At 41.9% G+C, this 27,652-nt stretch overlaps 1 protein-coding gene across 1 annotated transcript in view; it reads left to right on the plus strand.

The window, feature by feature from the left end:
• The window catches only part of ADGRG4 (adhesion G protein-coupled receptor G4), a gene marked incomplete at its 5' end in the record, with an annotated part of 48,350 nt that overhangs the window by 3,173 nt on the left and 17,525 nt on the right, over positions 1–27,652 (plus strand). The window contains 23 exon segments of the mRNA XM_085008471.1: positions 2–199; positions 201–423; positions 426–554; positions 557–627; positions 630–1,164; positions 1,424–1,632; positions 1,635–1,782; positions 1,785–1,814; positions 1,817–2,228; positions 3,775–3,881; positions 6,190–6,256; positions 8,086–8,120; positions 9,355–9,412; positions 11,463–11,475; positions 11,477–11,549; positions 11,552–11,626; positions 13,808–13,891; positions 13,894–13,943; positions 15,943–15,988; positions 15,991–16,056; positions 26,014–26,082; positions 26,085–26,229; positions 27,448–27,607. Of these exon segments, the coding sequence (XP_084864597.1) occupies positions 2–199; positions 201–423; positions 426–554; positions 557–627; positions 630–1,164; positions 1,424–1,632; positions 1,635–1,782; positions 1,785–1,814; positions 1,817–2,228; positions 3,775–3,881; positions 6,190–6,256; positions 8,086–8,120; positions 9,355–9,412; positions 11,463–11,475; positions 11,477–11,549; positions 11,552–11,626; positions 13,808–13,891; positions 13,894–13,943; positions 15,943–15,988; positions 15,991–16,056; positions 26,014–26,082; positions 26,085–26,229; positions 27,448–27,607 (3,003 nt within the window).

Below are 27,652 nucleotides of genomic sequence, written 5' to 3' on the forward strand. Positions count from 1 at the left end.
CTCAGCCTGCTATGACCGTACACACATTGCGACATGGGATGCCACACCTGTGACATATCCTGGGCCTACTTCCAAAAGCGTAGTGGCTTCCTCTGCTTTCACTACTTCAGAAATAACAGAGGTCTCCTCCGGGATCACACCTACATCCTTTTCCTCCCCAGAAGAGCCAACGTCCCCCTCTGTGAAAACCGTGCCAACCCACTATTACCGCTGGGATCGCGACTCCTTTCACAGGCACCCCTCCCTCTTTTCCATTCGGTTCTAAGGACACTGAAGCTATTTCTTCCATTCCAAAGACCAAGTCTTCACCTTTTCTATCAACAACCCAACAACCATCACAAGGGTACGAGGCCACCATTTTGGGCATATTCACTGAGATTACTAACAGCTCTCTGTCTACTGTAAGTGGTGGTAAAGTAACAGCTCTACAAATACTTACTTCAGAACCACTGCTCCTGAAAGTGTGCTTTCATCTACTCCTTCAGAAAACCTCCATACTTCCTTGAGTATTCAGGTTTCGCCATCTTCGACTAGCCTTAAGAGCACTCCCAGACCCAAAAAAGTGTAAAAGCTACGACTTACTTTTCTTCGAATACAGAAAAGAGGACTTCCTTGTCAGAAGATACTCCAACAGCCAAACTAATAAAAGGCATCACGCCTGGGAATCAGCTGTTTCATACCCTCCATGAAGGCCATCCAGGGCAACCCTACTCTCTTTGACCACATTTATTTCTTCACCTCATAGTACTGAAGCCAAGGTCTCTGCTCCAAAGATTTCTCTTCCTCCTACATCCCAAATTGTTGAATTTCCAGTTCTGGGAATAAGAACTACATCTAGTAACACCCAGACTCTGCTTATGACTTCCTGGAACACACCCACAGTTGAAGATTCTCAATTTCCAACTTCTACCGCTGCTCATGTAACTACACTCAATGAGACGGAAACAGAGAGTCCTCACCTTGCTCCAGAGTCTTCGTCAACACTCACAGCCTCTCAAACTGGTCTTGTATCTGGAGACATTATGGCAACATCATCGATGTCCACAATAGGAATTCTTCCTACCATGGGGATGTCTGCGAGCCCTTCATCAGTATCTTCACCATCTATCCCTACTATTTTGGCCGACGTTAAGCACACCTTTTTTTTTTTTTTTTGGTCTTTTTGCCATTTCTTGGGCCACTCCCACGGCATATGGAGGTTCCCAGGCTAGGGGTCAAATTGGAGCTATAGCCACCCGCCTATGCCAGAGACACAGCAATGCGGGATAGAGCCACGTCTGCCACCTACACCACAGCTCACGGCAATGCCGGATCCTTAACCCACTGAGCAAGGCAGAGGATCAAACCCGCAACCTCATGGTTCCTAGTCCGATTTGTTAACCCCTGAGCCATGACGGGAACTCCCGAGCACACATTTGAGAAGACAAATCTGTAACTCCTGGGACCACACAGCCATCAAATCCTTCTGGTGCTGCTTTAGGAACTATCATTTCAAAGGCTACTACTTCACCCATGCTGACTTGGATCTTATCTAGTGTTCCTTCAGGTTCCCCTCTGGCATCTGTATCTGATACTCCTCACATTATAACCTCCTTTCCAGGAAAGGTGTCAAAATCCACATTTCTGACTGACCCAAAAAAGTGTAAAAGCTACGACTTACTCACCAACTCACTAAGCTGACACTACCCTTTGCTGGTGTAAGTGCCACACTCACCCAAACCACCCCTACACCTACAGTGGGCAATGTCACTACTGGCTTCCCAACTTCTTTCCCTATGTCTATAAAACCACAGATGACAGTACCTACATTTCCAAACCCCTGGATCCTTCTCCAGAATCACTGTGACCATCAACTCCAAGACAGTGTCTTAAGCTCCATCCTTTAGCTGAATGAGTAAACAACATCCTACAATTGACCACACCCTATCTATTGGTTCCAGGCTTCCTCCTAGCCCTACAACAACATCTACATGGAGAAGAACCCTTGCTGCATCAACACCCCCTACTTTAGCTGTTTCTAAGCCGACACAGGACTCCCTTCTAAATATAGCCACCACCACATCCACTGCTCCTGGAGCCCCATTTCCACTCAAATCCGCTGGAGTAACACATCCTTTTACAGCATCTGTATCTTCACTACCCTGTTCCTCTTTTGAGACAACTTGGCTAGACTCTACACCTTCCTTTTTAGCTATGGAAACTTCAACGCCCTCTAATGCCATTAAATCCAAAGATATGTTCCACAATGTGTGTGGCATAACTGAATGCATGCACAATGGGACATGTGTTCTCCAAGGTAGCCAGTTCTCTGAAGGCAGAAAGGGAAAGCGAAGGGTGCAGGTGTTTCGTATCTCCCTCAGACAGTGGCTACCATGAGGACCTTGTCCAAACACAGAATTCTCTAGATGTCTTGCTTACCTTTGCTTCTTTGAAATATGGTGCCAGTGTATCTTTTCACTCAGTATATTTCTTTTTTTTTTTCTAAGAGTAATGTTAATTTATTTGATCAGTAACTTTTTTTTTTTTGCCTTTTAGGGCCGCTCCTGCAGCATATGGAAGTTCCCGGGCTAGGGGTCGAATTGGAGTAGCAGCTGCCGGTCTGCACCACAGCCACAGCAACACAGGATCTGAGCCACATCTGCAACTTTAACCACAGCTTGTGATAGTTAGTGCCGGATCCTTAACCCACTGAGTGAGTCCGTGGATCAAACCCGCATCCTCATGGATACTAGTCAGTTTCTTAACCTGCTGAGCTACAACGGGAACTCCTCTCTCAGTATATTTCTAAACCTCATTTCCATCCATTTTATTCTTGATGCTCTGACTCTGACTCTGCCACTGTGAACTGGATCAGGAACCCAGTTCCTTCCCTATAAAAGGATTATGCAGGCTTAGGTCAGACATGTTGACCACATACCAGAAAACCCCAGAAGATACTCTCGCTTGCCCTTTTGGAATCCTTTTTACATGGGTCTCAGTCATTTTGACACTCCACCTCCAGCTGGCTTCTAGTGCTTATCTGTGGCCAGGGAGTATTTGCCTTCCAAATCATTCAAATGTCAGGTTTTCCTTCAACTTTTAATATTCCAAGATTGAAATTTGATAGCACAGATAAGGAAAAGAGGGAAATAGAGAAAAGCCTGAAGCATAAAGAAGGGCACAGGAAGAAATAAGTATTTTCTCAGTACAAATCAATCTATTTGTGAGATAACTTTAGCTTGGCCATCAAAAGGACCAGAAATCTGTCAGCCAATGAAAATTAGGATTTGGAGGGTTTGTAGAATGTCCATCAGTTGTATAGAAATCAGAGAACAGCCCAAATAATTGAAGCAGAAATGAAATGGGACAGTACATCCTGGTTTGCTTTTGCATATGGAACTGAAATTACTTTTTATTTATTTATTTATTTATTTACTTACTTATTTTTGTCTTTTTAGGGCTGAACCGAGGCATATGGAGGTTCCAAGGCTAGGAGTTGAATTGGAGCTGCAGCTGCGACCTACACCACAGCTCATGGCAACACCGTTTCCTTAACCCACTGAGCGAGGCTAGGGATCAAACCCACATCCTCATGGATCCTAGTCAGGTTTGTTAACCACTGAGCTATGGAGGGAACTCCAGAAAGTACTGTTTCTTGACCTTGTAGTTAAATTAAGCAAAATTTAAGAATGAGACTTAATTGTTTGGTTTCTTTAAAATGAAGAATGGCTTTGACCAAATTTACGGAAGTTAAATTTCTTGAACTAAATGGATGAAATTAATCTTACTTTTAATTACAGTTTCTTGTGACAATATTGAAATGAGCTTCTCTGTCTTTGATGAAGAGCCAAGGATCCCTATTACCAGTGTTGTAAAGAAATTTGCAAAAATTGGGTAAAATAATCTTTTGAATATTGATGCTATATATAAAATATGTGCATACATACATTCACATTCACATCACTGAATATATATACTCATGATTAAAACTAGGCTTCACTTTTTTTTCTATTCATAAGACATTTCAGAGCAAGTTGGTTTTGATTTTTTTTTTTTTTTGCTGAAATCTATCCACTTTGTAAGCAATAGCATGAGGATGTATGTGGTTTCTCATAGTGCCAATGAGGATGCTATTATTTTAATTCATTTAGAACTGTGTATTTCCCTCCACTGACACGAATTTTGGGTCTTTGCCAAATTTCCCTATTTGGGGAATGTAGGAGAGATGTGATCACATAGTTTATGCCAATGTACTTCAATATTTTTTGTTTTATGCATTTTCATTTCTTGTCTCTCAGAGTTCCTGCTGTGTGCAGTGGGCTAACAATCAGACTGCAGTGGCCAGGATCGCTGTGGAGGCGCAGGTTTGATCCCCAGCCTAGGAACTTCCATATGCCACAGGTGCAGCCACAAAAAAAACCCTTAGTTTCTTCTCTCTTTTATACAGTAAATGTTTTATTTATCCTTACATTTTTCTGATAGTAAGAGTAACACCTACTCTCTGTAAAAAAATTCAGACACTGAAATCTGAAACCCAGAAAGTAAATGTCCCCCCGCCAATATCACTTCTTGTATTAACTTCTCTTAACAGATTGAAGTATATTCTTTTAGATTTTTTTCTATACACATAATAACAGTGATGTATGTATGTTCTTTTACAAGAGTCATTGGAATCATACTAATTTTGCTACTCTGCAACTTGCTTTCTTTTCCCTTAACTCTGTATCCTTGAGCACATTCATGCAGGTAAATATAGATCTACTTCATACACTTTAATAGGATTTCACCAGATGGTTGTATTGTAATACTTCTTTTTAATCCAGACATCCTTTGGTGGATATTAGGTTGTTTCTATTTCTTTATCTATATGGAAACAATAATGACCATCATGCCCTTGTAATACATTTGGGGGGGCGCACTTGAGTATTTCCATAGAATAAATTTCTAGAACTGGAATTGCTGGATCAAAGGGCATGAATATTTCACATACTTGTTGGCTGCACCTGTAGCCTGAAGAAGTTCTGGGACTGGGAATCAAACCTGCGCTGCAGCAGTGACAACACTGGATCCTTAAGCCACTGCATCATCACATTTTAATGGCTGTCACTAAGTGGCCTCCCAGATAGGCGATACCAACTTGCACCCCCACCAATAGTAAATGATGATGCCCGTCTCCCTCTCTACCCATCAGCATTTATTTTCAAGTATATACTACATGATTCTAAATGCTTGAAAACGGGTGGGGTATTCATCCACTAGGGCTGCCATAACAAAATAGGATGCACTAGGTGGTTTAAATGAGACATTCTTAAAATTTAAGTATAGTTGATTTACGACATTGTATCAGTTTCAAGTGTACGATAAAGCAATTCAGTTTTTAGAGTAGAGTTGATTTACAGTGTTGTGTCAATTTCTGCTGGACAGCATAGTGACCCAGGGAGATTTTATATATATATATACACATATTCTTTTTCTCATACAATCCTCTATCATGGTCTATCCCAAGAGATTGAATATATTTCCCTGTGTTGTAGAGTAGGACCCCATTGCTTATCCATTCCAAATATGATAGTTTGCATCTACCAACCCCAACTCCCAGTCCATCCCATTCCCTCCCCCCGGGATTCAGTTTTATATATGTGTTTATTTATTTTCTTACAGTTCTGGAGGTTGGAAGTCCAAGATCTAGGTGCTGGCAGGGGTGGTTTCTGGTGATACCTCTCTCTTGGGCTTGCAGATGGCCACATCCTCACTGTGTGATGCCTTCTGTGTATGTGTGTGTGTGTGTGTGTGTGTGTGTGTGTGTGTGTGTGTGTGTGTACAAAGAAAGAGAGATCTCTGGTGTCTCTTCCTCTTCTTATAAGGGCATCAGTCCTATTGCTTTAGGGTTCAACCCTCAGGCCCTCATTTAGCCTTAATTACCACCTTAAAGGTCCTATTTCCAAATACAGTCACATTAGGGGGTAGAGCTTCAACTTACGCATTTTGGGTGGGGCACCGTCCAGCCCATAATAGTAGGTAAAATGTAAACTGAAAAGTTGAGTGAGGCAGAGGAAACTTTGAACCAACTGAGAGAGTGCAGAATCCTAACCACTAGACCACCAGGGAGCGTCTGAACCAACTGAAATAATGAGTGCATCACATCATCTAAGGCAACTTTGCAAGGTAAAGAAAGAGGAGCAGGAATACTAAAATTGATAGGTCTTTTACAGTTGAATTCTCTATTTCAGGAAAGTGGATTTGCTCTTGCTAATCTGGCTATTCAAATTCGAAGCAGGTATGTGAGTGGCATCTATTGTGGATCCGTCTGTTCTTGTCCCTAGGGGATTTCCTTGCTTTTGGACTGATTTTAAGGGACTGCAGCATCTTCAGTTGCATCTTCACTTCTGAGTGTAGGTTCTCTTTAGGATGAGGAAGAACCCTGTATTCTTACTGTAGGGTGTAAAGCCAATGGGAGAACAGAACAGAGGAAAATAAATAGGGGAAACACTGGAATTGGACCCGGTTACAGGTTACCGGTTACCTCTAATGCCCCTTTGAGTTTTAAAATGCTATGATTCTGTGACTTAGAAAAAAAAATCATGCCTTAAAAGGGATGAAAGCCTAGGGGATGGCCAATGCCTGAGGATTTATTTATTTATTTTTGTTTTTATTTTTAGGGCTGCATCTGTGGCATATGGAAGTTCCGAGGCTAGGGATCAAATTGGAGCTGCAGTTGCCAGCCTATGTATGCCACAGCCACAGCAACGTGGGATCTGAGCAGCATCTGCGACCTATACCACAGTTCACTGCAACACCGGATCCTCAACCCACTGAGCGAGGCCAGGGATTGAACCTGCATCCTCATGGATACTAGTCAGGTTCATTACCACTGAGCCACAACGGGAACTCCAGGTCTTTTATTTCCAGATAATGCACTTTCAAGAATTAGAAATATCGAGGGAGCTTGAAATGTTTAAAGTGGGGAATGCTGACTAGTTCAAAACTTGTCTGGGGCACAGATTTGGAGAGATGATTGCAGTGAAATTGGCAGGCGCTGAGTAGTATCCGGAAGACCATGACCAAGGCAACTGGTCATCTGAGAGGTAGTTCCCTGCTCTGGCCCTGCACATACACTAGTCCTCTGTTCAAGGGACATCCAGAGGAATCCCTTTGGAAATAAGATGGTTCTGGTATACTGTGGTAAATCGATTTTAAAAATGTTGAACATGGCTGCCTATCTTCCACACACTGAGATTTTGGCTTCTTAAGCATGCGCAAATATAAATAGTTTCAAGAAGGTTCATGGAAAGTAATGGAAGTAAATTCATGATAGGTTATTAAGAGAAAACTGGACTTTTTTTTTTTTTAAACTGTGTCTATGGAGTTCCTGCTGTGGCACAGTGGGTTAAGAATTCAGCTACAGCATCTCTGGTTACTGCAGGGCTGAGAGTTTGATACCCAGCCTGGCGCAGTGGGTTAAAGGATCTGGTATTGCCACAGCTGTGGCATAGGTCACATCGCAGCTGCAGCTCGGATTCAATCCCTGGCCCGGGAAATTCCTTATGCTATGGGTTCGACCATAAAGCAAAAACAAAACAAAAACAAACAAAACTGTGTCTATGATTTTTCCCTATTACAAAGGTAATATGTGGCCATTGTAAAAATCTTTTTTTTTCTTTTTAGGGCTGCACCTGTGGCATATGGAGGTTCCCAGACTAGGGGTTGAATTGGAGTTACAGCTGCCGGCCTACACCACAGCTCACGGCAACGCCGGATCCTTAACCCACTGAGCAAGGCTAGGGATCAAACCTGTGTCCTCTTAGATGCTAGTCGAGTTCACTAACTGCTGAGTCATGACGGGAACTCCAAATTTTTTTTTTATTATACTTGATTTACAGTGTTCTGTCAATTTCTGCTGTACAGCAAAGTGACCCAGTTTTTTATATATATATATATTTTTTTCTTTCTTTCACATTATCCTCCATTGGAGCCTTAGTATTTTTCAAATTCCAAGCTAGGGGAATTCTACTGTTCTGCCTCAGAGCTGTCTTCCTCCTAAACTTGTTCCTTCATGTATTTGATACTATAATTCATTTTCTATAATTTTTGATGCTTTTGATACAGAGAAACTACTGAGGAAGAGATAATAATGGACCAAACATTTGTAAGTAATTTTTCAAAACATACCTACTTGTAACTCATCCTATACTTGATTAGATACAGGTCAATAGCTCTTCCATCCAAGTGTATATTATCAGGCAAAGTTCAGTTGTGATAAGTGCAGGTCAAATTACATGACTTTCTTTGGGATCTGCATGAGAAGCCGCTAAGAAAACCATGTTTTGCTCTTCTGGACTGTCTATATGGTAGTTGTTTGAGGCACATCTTGTGGGCTATGGGAGTGTGGAATGATTTGGAGGTCGTAAATGGTAAACAGAATTTCTTGGTGGTAGACATCTTGGAAAAAGGCCTGCTTTTTCCAAGAGTGATGCAATTGTTTGCAAGACATTCACATAATAAATTCACTTTTTATTCCTATAGATTTAAAGTGTAACAAAACTATCTTCCATCATCTTCTCTAGTGCCTCACAGCTTTATGACGTTAGACTCTGAAAGGATTAGTAAGCACACAGGTTTTAAGGTATTTAAACCTGAGATAGATATTTTGACTATACAAAATACAGTCAAGGCTACAGTGCATTCCAAATCACCTGCCATCATTTAAAATATTTTCTGGAAATACCTGAGTCAGAATTTAAAAATTTAATAACATTATAGATAACAGGATATAACTAAACTTTCTCGCAATAGGTGAGTGTAAAAGCATTTTGGAGATAATGTGGTCCCCAGAGTTAGGCTGCCTGAGTCAAAATCCCTACTCTTCCACTTCCTGACTGTGAGACCTTGGGCAACTTAAACTCCCTGTGCCTCAGTTTCCTTATTTGTAGAATGGGGATAATAATATTACCATTCTTCACAGGGCTGGTGGGAAGATGGAATGGGGTCATTTACAATATAGCACTTAGCACAGTACACAGAGCATAGTCAAATCTTGCTGGTATTTAACATTGTCATGTTTTTAATATCACCATGTTCGGATGATCTAGAGCCTGAAGGCTTTGACTCTGCTCCCAGTTCTGTGACTCATCAGCTGTGGGCTATTGGGCACATTATTTAATGTCTCTGAGACTAGAAAACAGGGTGAGCCTCCCTCTATTACCCACCCAGCTGTGTTGGTGTCAGGACTAAGTGCGTTGATGTTTTTGAGAGTGATTTGTAGATGGCAATGGGTTACATAAGTGTAAAATATAATTGTGATTGTGCTTGTTAACGATAAGCCCCATAGGCAGTTTTGACATTGGTTTAAAGATTTCGGTGACTACGTACTTTCGCGTTACCTGGAACAGAGACAAGAGCAAGAAATGGCTACAATTTCCCATGTACCATGCAGGTGGGAGCTGAGTTTATTCATAGCTGGTACATTTAGTTCTGATTTTCCTTCCATTTAATTCCACATGTGCATCCTGTCGGTCAGAATTGTCAAAAGGAGATCAAAGTACCTGGCGGTTATTTTACAGGTGCTGTAATTGTGCTGTCGTCATCATGAAAGAAGTTGTTTTGCTTGGTCATGGCACAGCCTAGCATTCTGCCTACTGACTCTTTGTAGTGAAGAGAACATGGGGTCCAAAGTTGTCATCATTTGGGGATGGGGCAATAGTGTTTGTTGTTGTGGGAGAAAAAAGCCCATGAAATACTCAGCAGGGAAAATGAAAAACAGCGTGGAAAGCAGCCTTGGTCCCATTCCAGTCATGGTCCAGCTCCTCCGGGAACACCGGCTGTTGCCGGTCTGCCTGATGCAACTCGAAACAGGACATATAGGAGTTCCCATCATGGCTCAGCGGGTTAAAAATCCTCCCAGTATCCATGAGGCTGTTGGTTCAATCCCTGGCCTCTCTCAGTGAGTTAAGAATCTGGAGTTACTGTGAGCTCTGGTGTATGTAGGTCACAGATGCTTCTCGGATCCTGCGTTGCTGTGGCTGTGGTGTAGGTCGGCAGCTGCAGCTCCAATTCGATCCCTAGCCTGGGAACTGCCATATACAGCAGGTGCAGCCCTAAAAAGACACAAAAAAAGGGACATATAGCCATGGAAGGCTTATGGAAAGGTCATTATTAAAATATTCAGGGTGCTAAGAGGAGAGGGTCTGTTGCAGCAAGAGAAGAGGCTTAAAAAGGAGTTTTCTTCATACTGTTAAGATGAGAGCTGAGAAGAGACAGGCTACCAGTGGGATGGTAGGATGAACAGGGACTTCACTACCTGGGGCTCAGTGGGGGCTGACACGGCTTCCATTAGACATAGAAATTTTGAGTAAAAACAGGCACATCTAACGTTTCAAAGCTGGTACGAAATATAGGAAATGTGTTCCTAAAAAAGATGTATTTACAAATGGAACTGGAGAACAGGCAGAGGTAAGTCTGTGAATCCGAAATGTCCTCTGTAATGGAAGAACAGAGGAATTTTGAATGGTTGAGGACTTCGCTACAGAGGTTGAGGTTAAGGACAGCCCTTTTCTTTCCGAACATATCTTTTAGTGGTTAGGCTATTCAGAAATGAGATATTAGGTCTGTGTGACCTTGGCTAAGGCTCAGTTCCTTCATCTGTAGAATGGGGGTGATAATAGCACTACATCATACGACTCTTGTGAAGACAACTTGAATTAAAACATGCTAATGAGAGCTCTACAAATGTTGGCTACTATTCGTTTTGTTTGTTTTGTTTTTTTCAGGGCCTCGCCTGCAGCATATGGAAGTTCCCAGGCTGGGGTCGAATCAGGGCTATAGCCGCTGGCCTACGCCACAGCCACAGCCACAGCAACTCGGGATCCAAGCCTCTTCTGTGTCCTACACCACAGCAATGCTGGATCCTTAACCCACAGAGAGAGGCAAGGGATTGAGCCTGTGTCCTCATGGATGCTAGTCGGGTTCGTTAAGCCCCGAGCCACGACAGGAACTCCGAATGCTGGCTACTATTCTTATCATCATCATCATCATTCTATTATGGAAATAGGCCTTCTGTAGAACACATCTTTATAGACTAATTGAGCGTGTGCCTGTTTGCCTCATTGCGGTAATGATGGGTAAATTAGAGACCAGAGGGATAAAAGGTTTTCTGTGAAGTAATAAATCCTGAGTACTCCATCTTCTCTATTAATTATCACGAACTTGTAGAAATTGCATGGCTAGTTAATTTTAACATAATGCAAATGTTGCTGATGGTTCTTTTGAAAATGGGTTTTGAGTTGTTTTGGATATGAGAACATTTATCAGATAACTGGGATATGCTGTCTTCCATCATTTCTTAAGACTTGCCACTTAATAGCTATAAAATGCTTGGTATTTATGGACTACTAATTAAGTCATCTGCACAGAATTTCAGCTCCACAGGCCAAGATGCACTCTGTGGCCATAACTGCATCATCTTTCTTTTGTGCTCTGCCTTTTAGCTGTGTTTGTCAGAGTCATCATAAAGACCAACTCTTCTTTAGCACCCATTGAGCTGATTATCAGGATCAAAAGTAAAACACATGGCAACTCACGCATGCAGACGTCACACAAGATCAACTGATATTTTTAGTAAAGTCTGAACACATTGCAGTGAAAAAACTAGGTAATTTGGGGGTGGGTTTTTTTTATCCCCTTTGTTATAAAAGCTCCAGATGCATCCATAGATCCTCACAAACTATTCCATTTAGAATGGAGAAGCAATGAGGTCCTACTCTATAGCACATCTATTAACACTAACTTGATCCAGTCTCTTGGGAGAGACCATGATGGAAGAGAAAATAAAAAAGGGAGTGTATATGTGTGTATGACTGGGTCACTTTGCTGTACAGCAGAAATTGGCACAACACTGCAAATCGACTATACTTTAATTATAAACGAAAAAAATAAGTTTAAAAACAAACATAGTAAGAGATCCTGTGTTCAGAGGGGGAGAGAAACTGTCTTCAAGCTCCTTCCTTTCCACATCCTCAGGGCTCACCTGTCCTGACAACCTTTCTACCTGGAAGAGCTTGTTAAAAAAAACAGGATGCCAGAGGGCTTGCCAGAGACCATTGATCAGCTCTGGACATCAGCGGTGGCCGGCCCATCAATGGAGTGGGAAGGCTGTCTCTCTGGCTTAAATATTCAGAGATCTGGCATGCTCCTTCTTTACACGCAATAGCTTCCCAGTAGATACTTGCTGAGTTCTTGATCCATTCGGTCAGCCTCTTCATCTCAGAAAGTGATCCAGGAACAGTCCAAAATTTCTCGGGCTTCTTCTTTTTGGATTAGCAAGGCTTTAATGGGAAAAGAGCAAGTCTACTGGGCCACACCGCACCCTTCCCGTTGCCACCCACTCTCTTCCTTTTTCCTGGGAGACTGAGGGGAAGATTCGGGGCTAACCCAGATAACACAGAAATTTTAGAAGGCACAAGCTCAGCAACAAGCTCAGGAAGTGGCAGAGGGCAGGCTGAGATCGCGCAAGGATGAGTGTGACGTGGGAGGCAGGGAAGTCTTGAAGCCACGGACAAAGCCCACTGTGCACATGGCGCTAAGGAAGGTGTCTGAGAGCGAGAGGAAGGGAAAGGAGTCTTCCACCTTCTGCAGGGATGTGACCTCTGAGCCCTTGGAACTCCGAGTGGATTCAAAAAGAGGACAGGTAGCAGGGCTGGATGCTTACCTGTGAGCTTGGCAATCACAGCTCTTGGTTACCACAAGTATGAACCAAAATCCCTGCAAGCTTTTAAATTCATGGGGTGGAAGGGTCCGATTTGGATGTCAGTTCCCCTCCATGTTTTCCTATTTTTTTTTTCTTTTTCTTTTTCGGCTGCCCTGTGGCATATGGAGTTCCTGGGCTAGGGATCAGATCCGAGCCACAGCTGTGACCTAAGCTGCAGTTGTAGCAACATGGGATCCTCTAACCCACTGTGCCTGTCCAATATCGAACCTGCGTCCTCATGCTGCAGAGACAGTGCCTTTCCAGTATTTTGGTATTTTAACCGGTGAAGCTGATATCTGTTAACACTAAAATTCCAAAATAAGAAAACAAAAACAAAAACAAACAAAAAAAACACGGAGAGAGGAGGCTGGGATGGCTGGGCAAGGCTGGCTAGCCGGCTCCTCCAGTCACTCTGTCAACACCTGACAGAAAGATTTCTGGAACCAGGATCACAAACCCCCTGGGTGGTCAATAAAACCTGGGACCTTAAACTTAGCCCGGGCTACAAGACTTGGCAGCAAAACCTTGCCTTCAACACCAACACCAGAACAGAGGTCCCTTGTCTATATTATTGACAATGGATACATCGAGTTTCCTAAAACCAAATCTACCCCAGAGTCCATTAAGGAGGAGCTACCAGAAAGAGAAGCTGACCTATACTCCTGTCATTGCACCTCAGGCTGTTAACAATTGCCTTCGAAAGGACAGCAATTGGCAGATATGGACATTTGACTTGCTCTACACCCCTTTCTGTGGCTTGATTTTTTTCAATGCCTATGTACCACTAAAAAAAAAAAAAAAAAAAAAAAAAAAAAAAAAAAAAAAAAACCAAGGCAGAAAAACTGTCCCATCAACTGATAGTTTTAATGCAAAGGACCAAATGTGAGGCTGTACTGGGAGCCTTATTTTTTTACAAAGACTTCATTTAATGCTATTTTCAGCCGGATTTAAATTGCCTAGTAGAAAAGTTTTCCCCTTTTATTTGTGATATTTATGTGCAAGGTAATAATGATGGGTCATAATGGATGTTCACGAAACTTTTAAGTGCCTTTTGCCCTTTCAAATGTGCATACATTTTCTCTGTAGATCCCGGAAAGTGCAAAGCTGCAGAAACAGCCTCTCAATACAAAGGGACATATAAGTGGCTCTTAACCAACCCTACCGAGGCAGCCCAACTAGATGCATAAAAAATGAGGATGGAAACGCTGCTAGAATCTCTTATGTACCAGCCAAATTCTAATTGCTAGTTCAGATACACAAAGATCTGCTTAATTGGGGCATGTTTCCATGTCGTTTGTCTAAGCGTGCTCCCTCTCTCTCCCTCTACTGCCCATCTTCCTTTCTTTCTTCCACCTTTTGGACCCACTTAAGCATACACATGCTGCATAATAACATTCCAGAAAAATTATCAAGAGGACAAAAGAGAAAAAAAAGGCACCCATAACCCCACCACCTGAACACAGCTGTTTTTAGTTTGTTTTATTTTTCCATCTAGCCTTTTCACCATATGCCTTTTAAATTTTGTGTAGTGGTATTCACTGTCCTTATTGCAATAATGTCATTTACCCTTTCACTGAATGGTTTATCAAACATTTTCTATGCTTTACATTCATCTTCTTAATGACCATTTCAAAAGACTGCCTCAGAAGCGACCTCGTTGATGGGCCATAATAATTTACTAAATCACTCTTCTATTGTTGACTTTAACATTTTCCTTTTTAAAATCATCAGCCCCTCTTTTCTTACTCTCTGCTACTGGTTTATGCCATTAACTTAAGTGGGTAAGACCAGAGGGGCAGCAGGTTTGGACAAAAGCTTAAAAGCTCTCTTTTGGAAGGCCACATCTTGGACTGGGTCCTACCCCTTTCTGCCTGCATCTAATCACTTAGCGAGTCATGCCGCTTTTATGGTCACAATCAGAGCTCACATGCAGCCTTTTCTTTCAGACCCCACAGCCCCTCCCTGGGTGCCTACTATTAGAGCAGTCTTCTGGCCTTCTAACAGTCCACTACCCCACAGCTATGCTTCTCATGGCCACCGGCGCGATTTTCCTAAAATATGGCTGCCGCTCCATCAATCTTCCACTCCAGGTCCATATTACCTCAAAGAAGTATGTCCAAACGCCTAAATAAAGTACTTGAGATTCACAGGCTCCTTTCCTTATCATGCACTCCAGCCAAAAAGGGCCATTGCCATCCTGGACTTTGGTCTCTTGCTCTGCTTGGTGATGGGGGTGGGAGGTGGGGCTTTCTCCGTCTCTGTCCATTTAGTGCCCAGCTCAGCTCAAAAGTTGCAAATAAATTCTCCTTGCTTGGTGGTCCAATAGATTCAGTTTTGTTTACACAGTTTTTCATCTCATATCTTGCCTCATAAACGTAGTTACATGTACAGTCTCAAATCACCAAGTTACAAGCTCCTCAAGGAATGAGACCTTGCTCTGTTTGGCTGTAGTACCTGCTGCCAGTCCTGGAACATAGCAGGTTCCTAGTAAATATGTTAGCTGATTGGCAGTGAACTGGCTTGAATTGGAAGGGGCATAGTGGAGGGTGAGTGCTGAGGGCCAATGAGCTGCAGAAGGTGCTATAGTAACTGCCTTGAGTAAGCTAAAATGCTGAAATAGAGATGACAATTTCCTTTTTAGTTTTTAAATTTTTAATAGAATTGCATTCTATTTTTAGAGTGCCTTTTGAAAAATTATTACATACTTTACATAGCATAAAATGTACCCACTTTAAATGTAAATTCAATGATTTTTTTCGAATATTCACGGAGTTGTGCGACTGTCATCATGATCTCATTTTAAAACACTCCTGTCATCCCACGGATAACAGCTCTTCTTACAGCTATGAGGGGCTATCTCATTGTGGTTTTGAGAGGCCACAACTGTAACAGGAATTTCCTCTTAAAATGAGGGTAAGAAACAAAAGTGAGCATAGGAGTCACGTCCAGAGGGGTAAAATCTCTGCCTTGGCTCTTGTTCTGCTAGTCATTGCCCCTTCTTGGGCTCACTTGTCTGTTTATACCTCCTGTGTGGGGACCCTGGCTTCACTCGCTCCCTGAGAGCAAAGCTTTCTTCGTTGTACAAATTGAGCTCCCACCTTGGCTAGGAGAGCTGGGAGGCATGCCGAAGATAGCCCGTTCCTTCACCAGTCCAGTCCGAACTCTTCTGGCCTCATCTTCCAACGATGAAGCTTTTTGTCTGTCTCTCCTCTCTTTTTCAGCTCCTTAACAATACCAATACTGGCAAATGTCACTGGGAAAAACCGAAGTTTGCAAATTGCTTCAAGGACTCCCGAATAAGATTTTGGATCTTGCTAACATCACAATAAGTGACAGTAAGACTGTTCTGTCCACGTTAGAGAAATGACGGAACCTTGGTTTGTCTACTTGGCTTGAGGCCAGAGAGAGTACAGGCAAAGCTCATGTAGGAAAATCTACCTGACAACTAGGTAGTTACTATTGGTGGAGGTGGGAGTGAAGTATGAGGAGTTGGAACTGTCAGTGTTTGGGGTTGTATGGGTTTTTTATTATTTTATAAATTTTGGCTAGTTATTATTTTTGGTTTTATTTTAATTTAAAAAAAGTTTTCAATATACACAATGGAATACTACTCAGCCATAAAGAAGAACAAGATAATGCCATTTGCAGCAACATGGATGGAACTAGAGCCTCTCATACTGAGTGAAGTAAGCAGAAAGAGAAAGACAGGTCTATGGCCATACCACCCTGAACGTGCCCAATCTTGTCTGATCTTGGAAGCTAAGCGGGGTCAGGCCAGGTTAGTACTTGGATGGGAGAAAGAGAAAGACAAATACCATATGATATCACTTATACCTAGAATCTAATATACGGCACAAATGAACCTTTCCACAGAAAAGGAAATCATGGACTTGGAGAATAGACTCGTGGTTGCCACGGGGGAGGGGGAGGGAGTGGGATGGATTGGGAGTTTGGGATTAATAGATGCGGACTATTGCCTTTGGAATGGATTAGCAATGAGATCCTGCTGTGCAGCACTGGGAACTCTGTCTAGTCACTTATGATGGAGCATGATAATGTAAGAAAACAGAATGTGTACATGTATGTGTGACTGGGTCACCATGCTGTACAGTAGAAAAACAATAAAAGGTAAAAAAAAAAAGTTTTCATAGGTAATATTTCAATATTGAAAAAAAAGAACATTAACCAGGTTACAGCTGAAGAAAAAAAAGAAAAAAGAAACCTCGTACACGTTAGCAGTCACTCTCCCTTCCCTCCCTTCCTCCCAGCCCCTGGAAACTTCTAATCTGCTTTCATTCTTTCTTCTTTTAATTGTTTGATTGTAGTAAGAATACTTTTGGAGGGTTTTTTGTTTTTGTTTTGTCTTTTGTCTTTTTAGGCCCGAACCCACAGCATATGGAGGTTCCCAAGCTAGGGGTCAAATTGGAGCTGTAGCTGCCAGCCTATGCCACAGCTCACAGCAATGCCAAATCCTTAACCCACTGAGCAAGGCCAGGGATCAAACCTTCGTCCTCGTGGGTGCTAGTCAGATTCGTTTCCACTGAGACACAACGGGAACTCCTATTGTAGTAAGAATACTTTGCATAAGATCTACCGTCTTGATAATTTCTTAAGTGTACATTACTATTGAGTATAGGTACAATGTTTATGGCAGATCTCTAGAACTTATCATGCTTAACTGAAAGTTTATGCCTGTCAATTAGTAACTCCCTATTTCCAGCCCCTGGCAACCACCATTTTACTCTGTGCCCCTGTGAGTTCGACTGTTTTATGTCCCACATGTAAGTGAGATCATGCACTATTTATCTTTCTGAGTCTGGCTTATTTCACTTAGCAAAATGCCCTCCAGCAAAATGCCATCCATGTCATTGCAGATGGCAGGGTTTCCTTCTTTTTTAAGGCTGAATGATATTCCACTGTGTATGTATGTCTACATATATGCATAATAACATTTTAGTTTTCAATTATCTCTCTATGGGCACTTAGGTTGTTTCTATACTTTGACTGTTGTGAATAATGTTGCAGTGAACATGAGAGTGCAGACCTGTCTTTGAGATAGTGATTTTAATTCCTTTGAATATATACCCAACAAGTGGGATTGCTGGATTGTATGGTAGTTCTAGTTCAAAAAAAATTTTTTTTTGTCTTTTTGTCTTTTTAGGGCCCCACCTGCGGCATATGGAGGTTCCCAGGCTAGGGGTCTAATCGGAGCTGTGGCCAATGGCCTACACCACAGCCACAGCAATGCCAGATCTGAGCCATGTCTGCGACCTACACCACAGCTCCACGGCAACACCAGATCCTTAACCCACTGAGTGAGGCCAGGGTCCGAACACGCAACCTCATGGTTCCTAGTCAGTTTCATTTCTGCTGCACCACAATGGGAACTCCCTCGTTTAAATTTTTGATTGTGGAGTTCCCATCGTGGCCCAGTGGAAACAAATCCAACTAGGAACCATGAGGTTTCGGGTTCAGTTCCTGGCCTTGCTCTGTGGGTTGAGGATCCAGTGTTGCCGTGAGCTGTGGTGTAGGTCGAAGACGCGGCTCGGATCTGGCGTTGCTGTGGCTCTGGCGTAGGCCGGCAGCAACAGCTCCAATTCAACCCCTAGCCTGGGAACCTCCATATGCCACTGGGTGCGGCCCTAAAAAGACAAAAGACCAGAAAAAAAAAAAAAGAAAATTTTTGATTGTTTTCCATAATGGCTGAACCAGTGTACATTCACATCAACAGTGTACAAGGGCACCCTTTTCTCCAAACCCTTTGCCAACATTTATCTGTTGATTTTTGATAACTGCCATCTTGACAGTTACGATACCTCACTGTGGTTTTGATTCACATTTCTTTGATGATTAGTCACCAGGGAACTCCTCTTAGCTCATTTTTAAATTATGTTGAGTTTTTTGCTGTTGAGTCATGGGAGTTCTTTGTATATTTGGGGATTAACTGATCAGACATAGGGTTTGCAAATATTTTCTTCTGCTCTGTAGGTTGTCTTTTCACTCTGTTGATTGTTTCCTTTGCTACGAGAAGCTGTTGTTTGATGTAGTCCCACTTGTTTATTTTTGTTTTTGTCACCTGTGCTTTTGGCATTGTATCCATGAAATCATTGCCAAGATCAATGTCATGAAGAGTTTCCCTTGTTTCCTTCCAGAAGTTTTAGAGTTTCAGGTCTTATATTTAAGTCTTAAATCTACTTTGAGTTGATTTTTTTGTATATGGTATAATATAAAGGTCCAGTTACATTCTCTTATATGTGGATACCCAGTTTTCCCCATTTGTTGAAGAAACTCTTTCCTTAGAGTGTATTCTTTGCACCCTTGTTGAACATCAGTTGATGGTATATGTGTGGATTTATTTCTAGGCCTCCTGTTTGGTTCCATTGGTCTATATGTCTGTCTTAGACCAGCACTTTACTGTTTTGATTCTTGTAGCTTTGTAATATATTTTGCCATCAAGGGGTGTGATGTATTTGTTCTACTTTCCTAAGGTTGATTTGACTGTTCAGGATTTTTTGTGGTTCCATGTGAATTTTACCATTGCTTTATCTCTGTAAAAATGCTGTTGGCTAGACCAGTTCAGTGAAGTCTATTTCCTCTGCAGTGTATAGCCTTTGATGCTGATCCTTGCGAAATACAACCTTGGGAATGTACACCTTCCCTGAGCACCAGGGATGACTGTGGTTCTGAGTCTTTCTCTTCCTCTGATTTCCCCACTAAGCTTCGTACTGGTCTGCCTCTACTGGTATCACCCCCAGATGTTAGCTTCCTAATTGATAGTTGATTGCTCTGTTGTTTTTGACAAAATGCTGGGGCATAAATTGCCCCACAGTTTGATCCACTTAAAAAGTCTGTTTCCTCATCAGAGGAAGAGTATTAACAGTCTGTGAGGCTTTCTCCTAACCTCCTTTAGGCAAAATATCTTTCTTATGGGGCAAGAGTTTGGGCAGGGGTGGTAGTAGTACTTCACTAGGGTCTTCCCAATGGAGCAGCAGCTATGTGTGTTTGGGCATAAAGGTGGACTTATCACTGACACTCAGTTGTTGCCATGGCCCAGTATGGATCTTCCACTGCCCAGTCAGAAAGGTGGGAACCACTAATATTTGCTTCCTGTCAAATCCACTCAGAATAGCTCTTCCATGGGAGTTCCCACTGTGGTTCAGTGGAAACAAACCCAACTAGTATCCATGAGGATGCAGGTTTGATCCCTGGCTTTGCTCAGTGGGTTCAGGATCTGGTGTTGCTGTGAGCTGTGGTGTAGGCCGGCAGCTGTAGCTCTGATTTGCCCCCTAGCCTGGTAACTTCCATATGCCACACCTGTGGCCCTAAAAAGCAAAAAAAAAAAAAAAAAAAAAAAAAAAGAATTGTTCTTCACTTCAGGGCCCTGCGGGAGATGGTAACTGCCACTCGGCCTCCTAGCCCAACAGAACAATTTTTCCATAAGGCAGAGCTGTGGGGGATGGGTACAGTTCCTAACTCAAATGCCATGGCCTCCCGCTGCACTAACCAAGATTCTGTAGATTTTGTTGAATAAATGTTTCTCCATCTGTTGTAAGATCTCCCATCAATCTCCAGAGACTGTGAATGATTGTCTTTGCTAATTTTGATCTACCTCTCCTTATCAGTGTTCTTTTTTTTTTTTAAAGTATGTGTACAGCTTTCCCTCACAGAATTTCCGTTTGTACACTCCTTGTCTGGCATAAGTCTACTGCCTAAGGTGGGTTCCTCCCATGATGAATAGTTGGAAATATTGAGGTACAAGCATTCCAGTGCCCTGCGAAAGAGCCAGGGAAGAGCCTCGAGGCAGTGAACTTCTAAGACTTGGCTTTTTGCAGAAGATGTAAATTTGAGATCCTTGTCAAAGAAGATATTGAAGAATCAGAAGAGCAAGCACAGCTCTGATGGTTTCTAGATCTGAAATCATGAGTCAGGGCAAAGGAGAGCAGTGTGGCTTGAAGTGAGTGGGTGACAAGGTAGAGACATCTGTGTTTCCTGCTGACCTCCCTTCTTCTGAGTGACACATTTTTGTTCAATGTGTTAATAGAATTTTCTCTATAAAGTTAATCAACAACCATACAACAACAGAAGCATTGCACAGGGTTGGGATATTTAGAAAACTAACCAGCAGTCACTTTATTTAAAAAAAAAAAACAAACAAACTGCAGAGGAACCAGCAGTTAGAAGGTGGCTGCAATGTATATAATTGAAAAATAAACTACCAAGTGCATTATCTTTGGAGCAATCCTTCTCTTCTTGTCAGTTAGGAGCTTAATGAACAATGAGTACATTTAAGGGAAGAAAGATGCATTCACGTTGACACAATTTTTCTTTAGCTTTCAGTCTAGCTGATGAGTATTCAATATCTCGGTTGGAGAAAAGTTAGCAGTTCCCCTACTTTAATCCTCAATTCACATAACTCCTTAGTAATAAATACAGTTAGAAAAGGTACTCCTGTTTCAGAGTTCTGTAGGTTCTTTGTTGTGCTCATTTTTTGTTACCTCCATGATACTGAAGGCGCATCACACTCTGAAGTTGGCTGTAACTTTTCACAAAACTGTCTCCTGTCTGTGTTCATCCCACCAGCAGGGCGCAAGGGTTGTGTGGCTGAGAGAGAGCAAGGTAATTCCCACAATGTCAGGGAGGAGTCCTGCAAAGCACAGCTATTCCAATCCCCAGCACCAGGGAGAAAGGGGACAAAGGCACAGATGCTGTTGTTGAAAGTGATATTGAAGAACATTAGCTTTGGAATCAAGCAGACCCAGATTAAAATCTGCATTAGAACCTCTCTGTTTTAATTTCTTTATCTACAGGGGATAATACTAGTACCCACCACATAGAGTTATTATGATGATGAGATGAAAAAATGTTTGTATGATGCCCTGCTGTGGTATGTTGTCTCCAAAGCAGCCACCATCAATTTTATTCCCTCCTTGTCAGCTGGGAGTTGAATCAGGGCTGGCTTGTCACTGCTGAGCCCAATAGAACTGGGCAGTAGTGATACTGTCCCCATTATGAGACCAACTATTAGGAAGCCTGGAAGCTTCTGCTTCCTTTTTCTTAGTACATTCTCGTTTGGAATTCTTCCTCTCAGAACCCAGATACCATGATATAATAAGCCCAAACAGAGGTGTGCTGGAAAATGTTTAACAGTCAGCTCTACCAAAAAAGAAAATAATTTGTAGCATTTGTTGATTTCCTTGCTGTAATACTCTTCCCATGGCTGAATACTAACTACAACATGTAGTAATGGAACATGAAGTTGGTAAGAGAACCACAGACGCAGTAGACATAAACAATCACAAAAACATAGATTATTAAAATATAGTTAAACATATGTACCATATCTTCTCAATCCATTCATATATACAGTGGAATACTACTCAGCCATACAAAAGAACAAAATAATGCCATTTGCAGCAATATGGCTGCAACTGGAGATTCTCATACTAAGTGAAGTCAGACAGAGAAAGACAAATACCATATCACTTATATGTGGCATCTAAAATATGGCATAGATGAACCTATCCACAAAACGGAAACAGACTCACAGACATGGAGAACAGACTTGTGGTTGCCAAGGGGGAGGGGGAGGGGCTGGGATGAACGGGGAGTTTGGGGTTGGTAGATGCAAACTATTACACTTAGAGTGGATAAGCAATGAGGTCCTACTGTATAGCACAGGGAACTATAACCAGTCTCTTGGGATAGATCATGATGGAAGATAATATAAGAAAGGGAATGGGAGTTCCCTTTGTGAATCAGTGGTTAACGAACCCAACTAGGACCCATGAGGATGCAGGTTTGATCCCTGGCCTTGCTCAATGGGTTAATGATCCAGCATTACTGTGAGCTGTGGTGTAGGTTGAAGATGTGGCTCAGATCCTGTGTTGCTGTGGCTGTGGTGTAGGCTGGCAGCTGTAGCTTCGATTTGATCCCTAGCCTGGGAACTTCCATATGCCACATCTGTGGCCCTAAAAAGCAAAAAAAAAAAAAAAAAATGAAAGGGAATGTATATATTTGTATGACTGGGACACTTTGCTGTACAGCAGAAATTGTCACAACACTGTAAATCAACTATACTTTAATAAAAAATTAAATTTAAAAAACAATCAAAATGTAGTAATTAGGAAGTGATGTTTTGAGTATTGTCATTGTTTTTAATATAATTATTTGTAAGTTTATATAATTTAACTTTCAATAAGGGCTCACAAAATTCCTGAAAATGTAACAGTTGGTTCTCCCAAGCTGATACAAACTGGCTCCAGTACACCATAAGTTATATCCAGTGTACCACTGAGCCTAATCCAGTGGGAGAACAGCCTCAACTGACCCAAGGAAACTTCAAATGACAACAGCCCCAATTGACCAGTCCATGGTGGCATCAATTGCCAGCCATGTGAGGCAGCCATCTTGGACTTCCAGCCCAGGCTAGCCTTCAGATGATTCCAGCCTCAGCTGCCATCTGAATGTACCTTCATGAGAGACACCAAGTAAGAAGGGCTCAGCTGAGGCTAGTTGACACAGAGACCCATGGGGGATAAAAATAAATTGTCTTAAGTCATTAAGTTTGGGGGTTGTTATGCAGTGGTAGATAACTGGAAAGCTGGCTTACAGAAATTGCTCAATAAATAACAGAGATTATTTTTGTTTTAATTGTTGTAATTACTGGCAGATTAATTTAAACTATTTCGAGTGATGGAGATCTACGTATCCTACAACTAATAAAGGAGGATTCCTTTTATTGCTTTTGCTTGGGGACTTGGAATTTTTACACAGTGAGTGTAATTTGTCCTGAATTTTCCTTAAAAATCATACAACTCCTAATGAAAAGTCTGTAATTACTTTCCACAATATAGTTAGTCTCCCATTGGCCTGTTGTTTACTTTCATTCTGCTACAGCAGGGACTGCATGAAGTGAAGTTACACCACTAAAGCCCAAAGAATAATGACCCCAGGTGGGCAGCTCTGGCTATCCCATTTACAACACAGCCTGCACAATTTAATAAAAGTAGTAGAAAAAAAGGGGGGGCAGTTCCTGTCATGGCTCAGTGATTAACAAATCCGACCGACTAGGACCCATGAGAGTGCGGGTTCAATCCCTGGCCTTGCTCATTGGGTTAAGGATCCGGCGTTGCCGTGACCTGTGGTGTGGGTCCCGCATGGCTGTGGCTGTGGTGTAGGCTGGCAGCTACAGCTCCGATTCGACCCCTGGCCTGGGAACCTCCATGTGTCGCCGGCGCGGCCCCAGAAAAGAGAAAAAAAAAAAAAGCAGTAGAAAGATCTGTGAATGAACCTGCTCTATTTTTCTTCCATCCCTAGTCTTATTGTTTTGTCAGTTTCTTTAACTGACCAGAAGATAGATGTAACACAGACAAAATATTAATTTAGAAGTAATTTCAACTTGTTCAGTCTTCTCCCTTCCATCTCCCCAGAGAGCACCCTCTTTCTTGCCTCAGTTCCTGTGTAAGCCATTGTTGGACAGACTGGGGTGATGATTAAGGAGAGACAAGAACAGGGAGATGTGAGGTGGGGGGATAAAGCAAGAAAATGAAAGAGAAAGGGGGAGCTAGGGTAGAAGAGAGATTTGGGGTAATGCTGCCAACTGTGGAGGACAGGGAAAGAGAGGGAGAAACAGAGAGAAAGAGTTGGTTATTTGTAATGTAACCTGGGTTAATTGTGTTAAGAGTATAATATCGTTCTGGAGTTTTTTCAACTGAGCTTATTGTTCAATTATTTTCCATTATATTTTGGCAACTGGACTTGAATGTGTTTTAAGCTAGGAGGGCACCACAAGGGAGCCCAGCTTTACATGGGTTATATGGAACTAAAATCTAATTTTGCCTAATTTTGTATTTGTTTAACGAAGCTCTTTATTTATTTATTTGCTTTTTAGGGCTACACCCGCGGCATATGGAAGTTCTCAGGCTAGGAATTAAATTGGAGCTAGAGCTGCTGGCCTACACCACAGCCACAGCAATGCTGGATCTGAGCCGCGTCTGCAACCTATACCACAGCTCATGGCAACACCAGATCCTTAACCCACTGAGCCAGGGATCAAACCCACATCCTCATGGATACTAGTCGAATTCGTTACCACTGAGCCACGATGGGAACTCTGAAGCTCTTAACTTTAAAAGAGGGTGATGATTCAAACAAAAAGCTGTCTTAAAAAAAAAAAGCATTTGAGACAGAAGGACATTTGAGCACTGACTGGCTACTTCATGATTTTGAGTATTGTTAACTTTTAAAAGACACGCTCCTGGTAGTGTGGTTATGATGAACAAAGTTCCCTTGTTTTAGAGATGCATACTCAAGTATCTATGGATGAAATGAAATGATGTCTGGGAGTTGCTTTAAAATAATGTAGGGTTGGAGGAAGGTGGGTGGGATTGTAGATAAAATAAGATTAGATATTCATTGACACTTGTTGAAGTTGGATGATTCATGAAGTACATGGGGATTCACTACACTCTTCTTTCTACTTTTGTGCATATTTTGAAATTTCCATGATAAAAAGTGAAGAAAAAAGTGGATGAGTTAATACCGGTTGTTCTTACTCTCTAGAAAAGCTAGATTCAAGTTGCTTTTTATTGTTGTGTGGTCCATATTTACTTTTTTCTGCATGTTGCTGGTTCTTGATTCAAAAACATAATCACCACCCATGATGATGAAAACACAGATTGAATGCTGACATTTGAGCAGAGGTGGTATCTACTTAACTCAATCCAATAGTCAAAAGTCTTAATTATAATCTAATTGCAAGATAATCTTCAGTGACAAAAAAGGTTTCCCTGGGGGAGTATTTTAAAAATGACTTAATGAGGAGTTCCCGTCGTGGTGCAGTGGTTAACGAACCCGACTAGGAACCATGAGATTGCGGGTTCGGTCCCTGCCCTTGTCAGTGGGTTAACGATCCGGCGTTGCCGTGAGCTGTGGTGTAGGTTGCAGACGCAGCTCGGATCTGGCACTGCTGTGGCTCTGGCGTAGGCTGGCAGCTACAGCTCCGATTTGACCCCTAGCCTGGGAACCTCCATATGCCGCGGGAGCGGCCCAAAGAAATAGCAAAAAGACAAAAAAAAAAAAAAATGACTTAATGAATAAAAACTTGACTTAGGTGCCACTTTCTGGGACTCCTTTGATTATAGAAATTGAGGTCCAGCATTTCCCTCTGTAACTTTTGTTAGCCTGGTCTGTATTTCCATTTCACTGCCTTTAATTTTTAAAGGGAGGGAAGCAGACCAACATGGCTGCAAACTAGATAATGCAGGTTTTACTTTTCAATTTTCTTTCCCCAGAGAATGCGAATGATGTTGCAGAACACATTTTAAATTTAATAAATGAATCCCCTCTTCTGGATGAAGAAAAAACAAGATTATTGTTTCCAAAGTATCCAATATTTCACAAAATGATGGAATAAGTATGGAACTAACCCAGACTATATTGCAAATAATCAATGTTGCTTTGGGAAAGCAAAATAATTCAGTATCTGATCTGCATGAAATGAGCTATGAGTTAAGTATTAATACTTTGGTAAAATAAATCATTTAAAATATTTGAAATATATTATTAATTCCTTCGCATACAGTCATCACCAATTTTAAAGGTCAGATAGCTATGCATTGAAAACTCAGTACGATAAAATGGCGTCATCCTACTGAAATCCCAATTGTGAAAGAATGCATTCAAATTCTAACTGAACCTTAATGATAGCATCTTTCCAAACAGTTACCCCAAACCAAACCTCCAGTCTATTTTCCCAGTCCTGGTGCGCCTTGAATATTCCTAATTTCCATAAAATGCAGCTACCGCGCTCAAGCAGAAAACTTGAGAGTAACACTAGTTACCTCCCTCTACCTCAACTAACCAAGTCTTATACTTCTCTCCACCACCACCACTACCACCCCAGTGTTAGCATCATTTCTCTCAACTGACCTTTTATGATAGCCCCTTAGCTGATCTCCCAGCCTCTCCTCTTGCCTCTCTATGTCTATCTTGTATGTAGTCTCCAGAATGATCTTTTAATGCATATATCAGATCATGTCATTCTCTTGCTTTTAAAACCACTCAGTGGCTTTCCATTACATATAGACTAAAATCCAAATTTCTGTGAGGCACTGCAGGATCTGGCTTTACATATGCGAATGTCATTTAATCTTTGACACAGTCTTTTGAGATGAGTGCTCATAGTAACAGACTTTTCAGGTGAGGAGACTGAAGCTGGTTGAGGTCATTTGATTTGCTCACACAGTTAGAAATTAGAGGAGCTAAGCTTTAAGCCTCAGCCAATCTGACTCTTATCTGCTAACTTCTAAGCAATATAAAGATGGTGATGGAATTCCCACTATGGCTCAGCAGGTTAGGAACCCATACTTTGTAAGGATGCGGGTTCGATCCCTGGCCTTGCTCAGTGGGTTAGGGATCTGGTATTGTAGCAAGCTGTGGCACAGGTCGCAGATGTGGCTTGGATCCAGCATTGCTATGGTTGTGGCAGAGGCCTCAGCTGCAGTTCCGACTCTTAGCTTGGGAACCTCCCTATACTGCAGGTGCAGCAGTAAAAAAAAGAAAAAGAAAAAAAAAAGAAAGAAAGAAAATAAGAAAGAAAGAAAAAAAGAAAGATGGTAATGAAAACTCAAAGAACACCCTTACATTGAAGAAATCTTGTAAGGAGGATGGGTTTTACATTAAAGAGCTAGGAATGCCCTTCTCTTACCTGTTGTTGTCCCTTGAAGAATTCTGAGGATAATCGAGCATGCTGGTCACAAGATGGAGTTTTCTAGGACAGCAAATCTGACAGTAGCCAGGTTGGCTTTGGCTGTCCTGCGGGTGGACCACACATCTGAAGGCATGGCCTTCAGGACCGGCACCTACGAAGAAGGCACAAAACCCAAGGTGAGTGCAGCTCAGGGTACTGAGAGCTAATCAGCCAAGCATTGT

This window comes from Sus scrofa, chromosome X, assembly GCF_054392235.1.
Source record: "Sus scrofa isolate SSC_HxYL_T2T_F1_AM1 chromosome X, Sscrofa_HxYL_maternal_Yorkshire_Landrace_v2.0, whole genome shotgun sequence".
NCBI lineage: Eukaryota > Metazoa > Chordata > Mammalia > Artiodactyla > Suidae > Sus > Sus scrofa.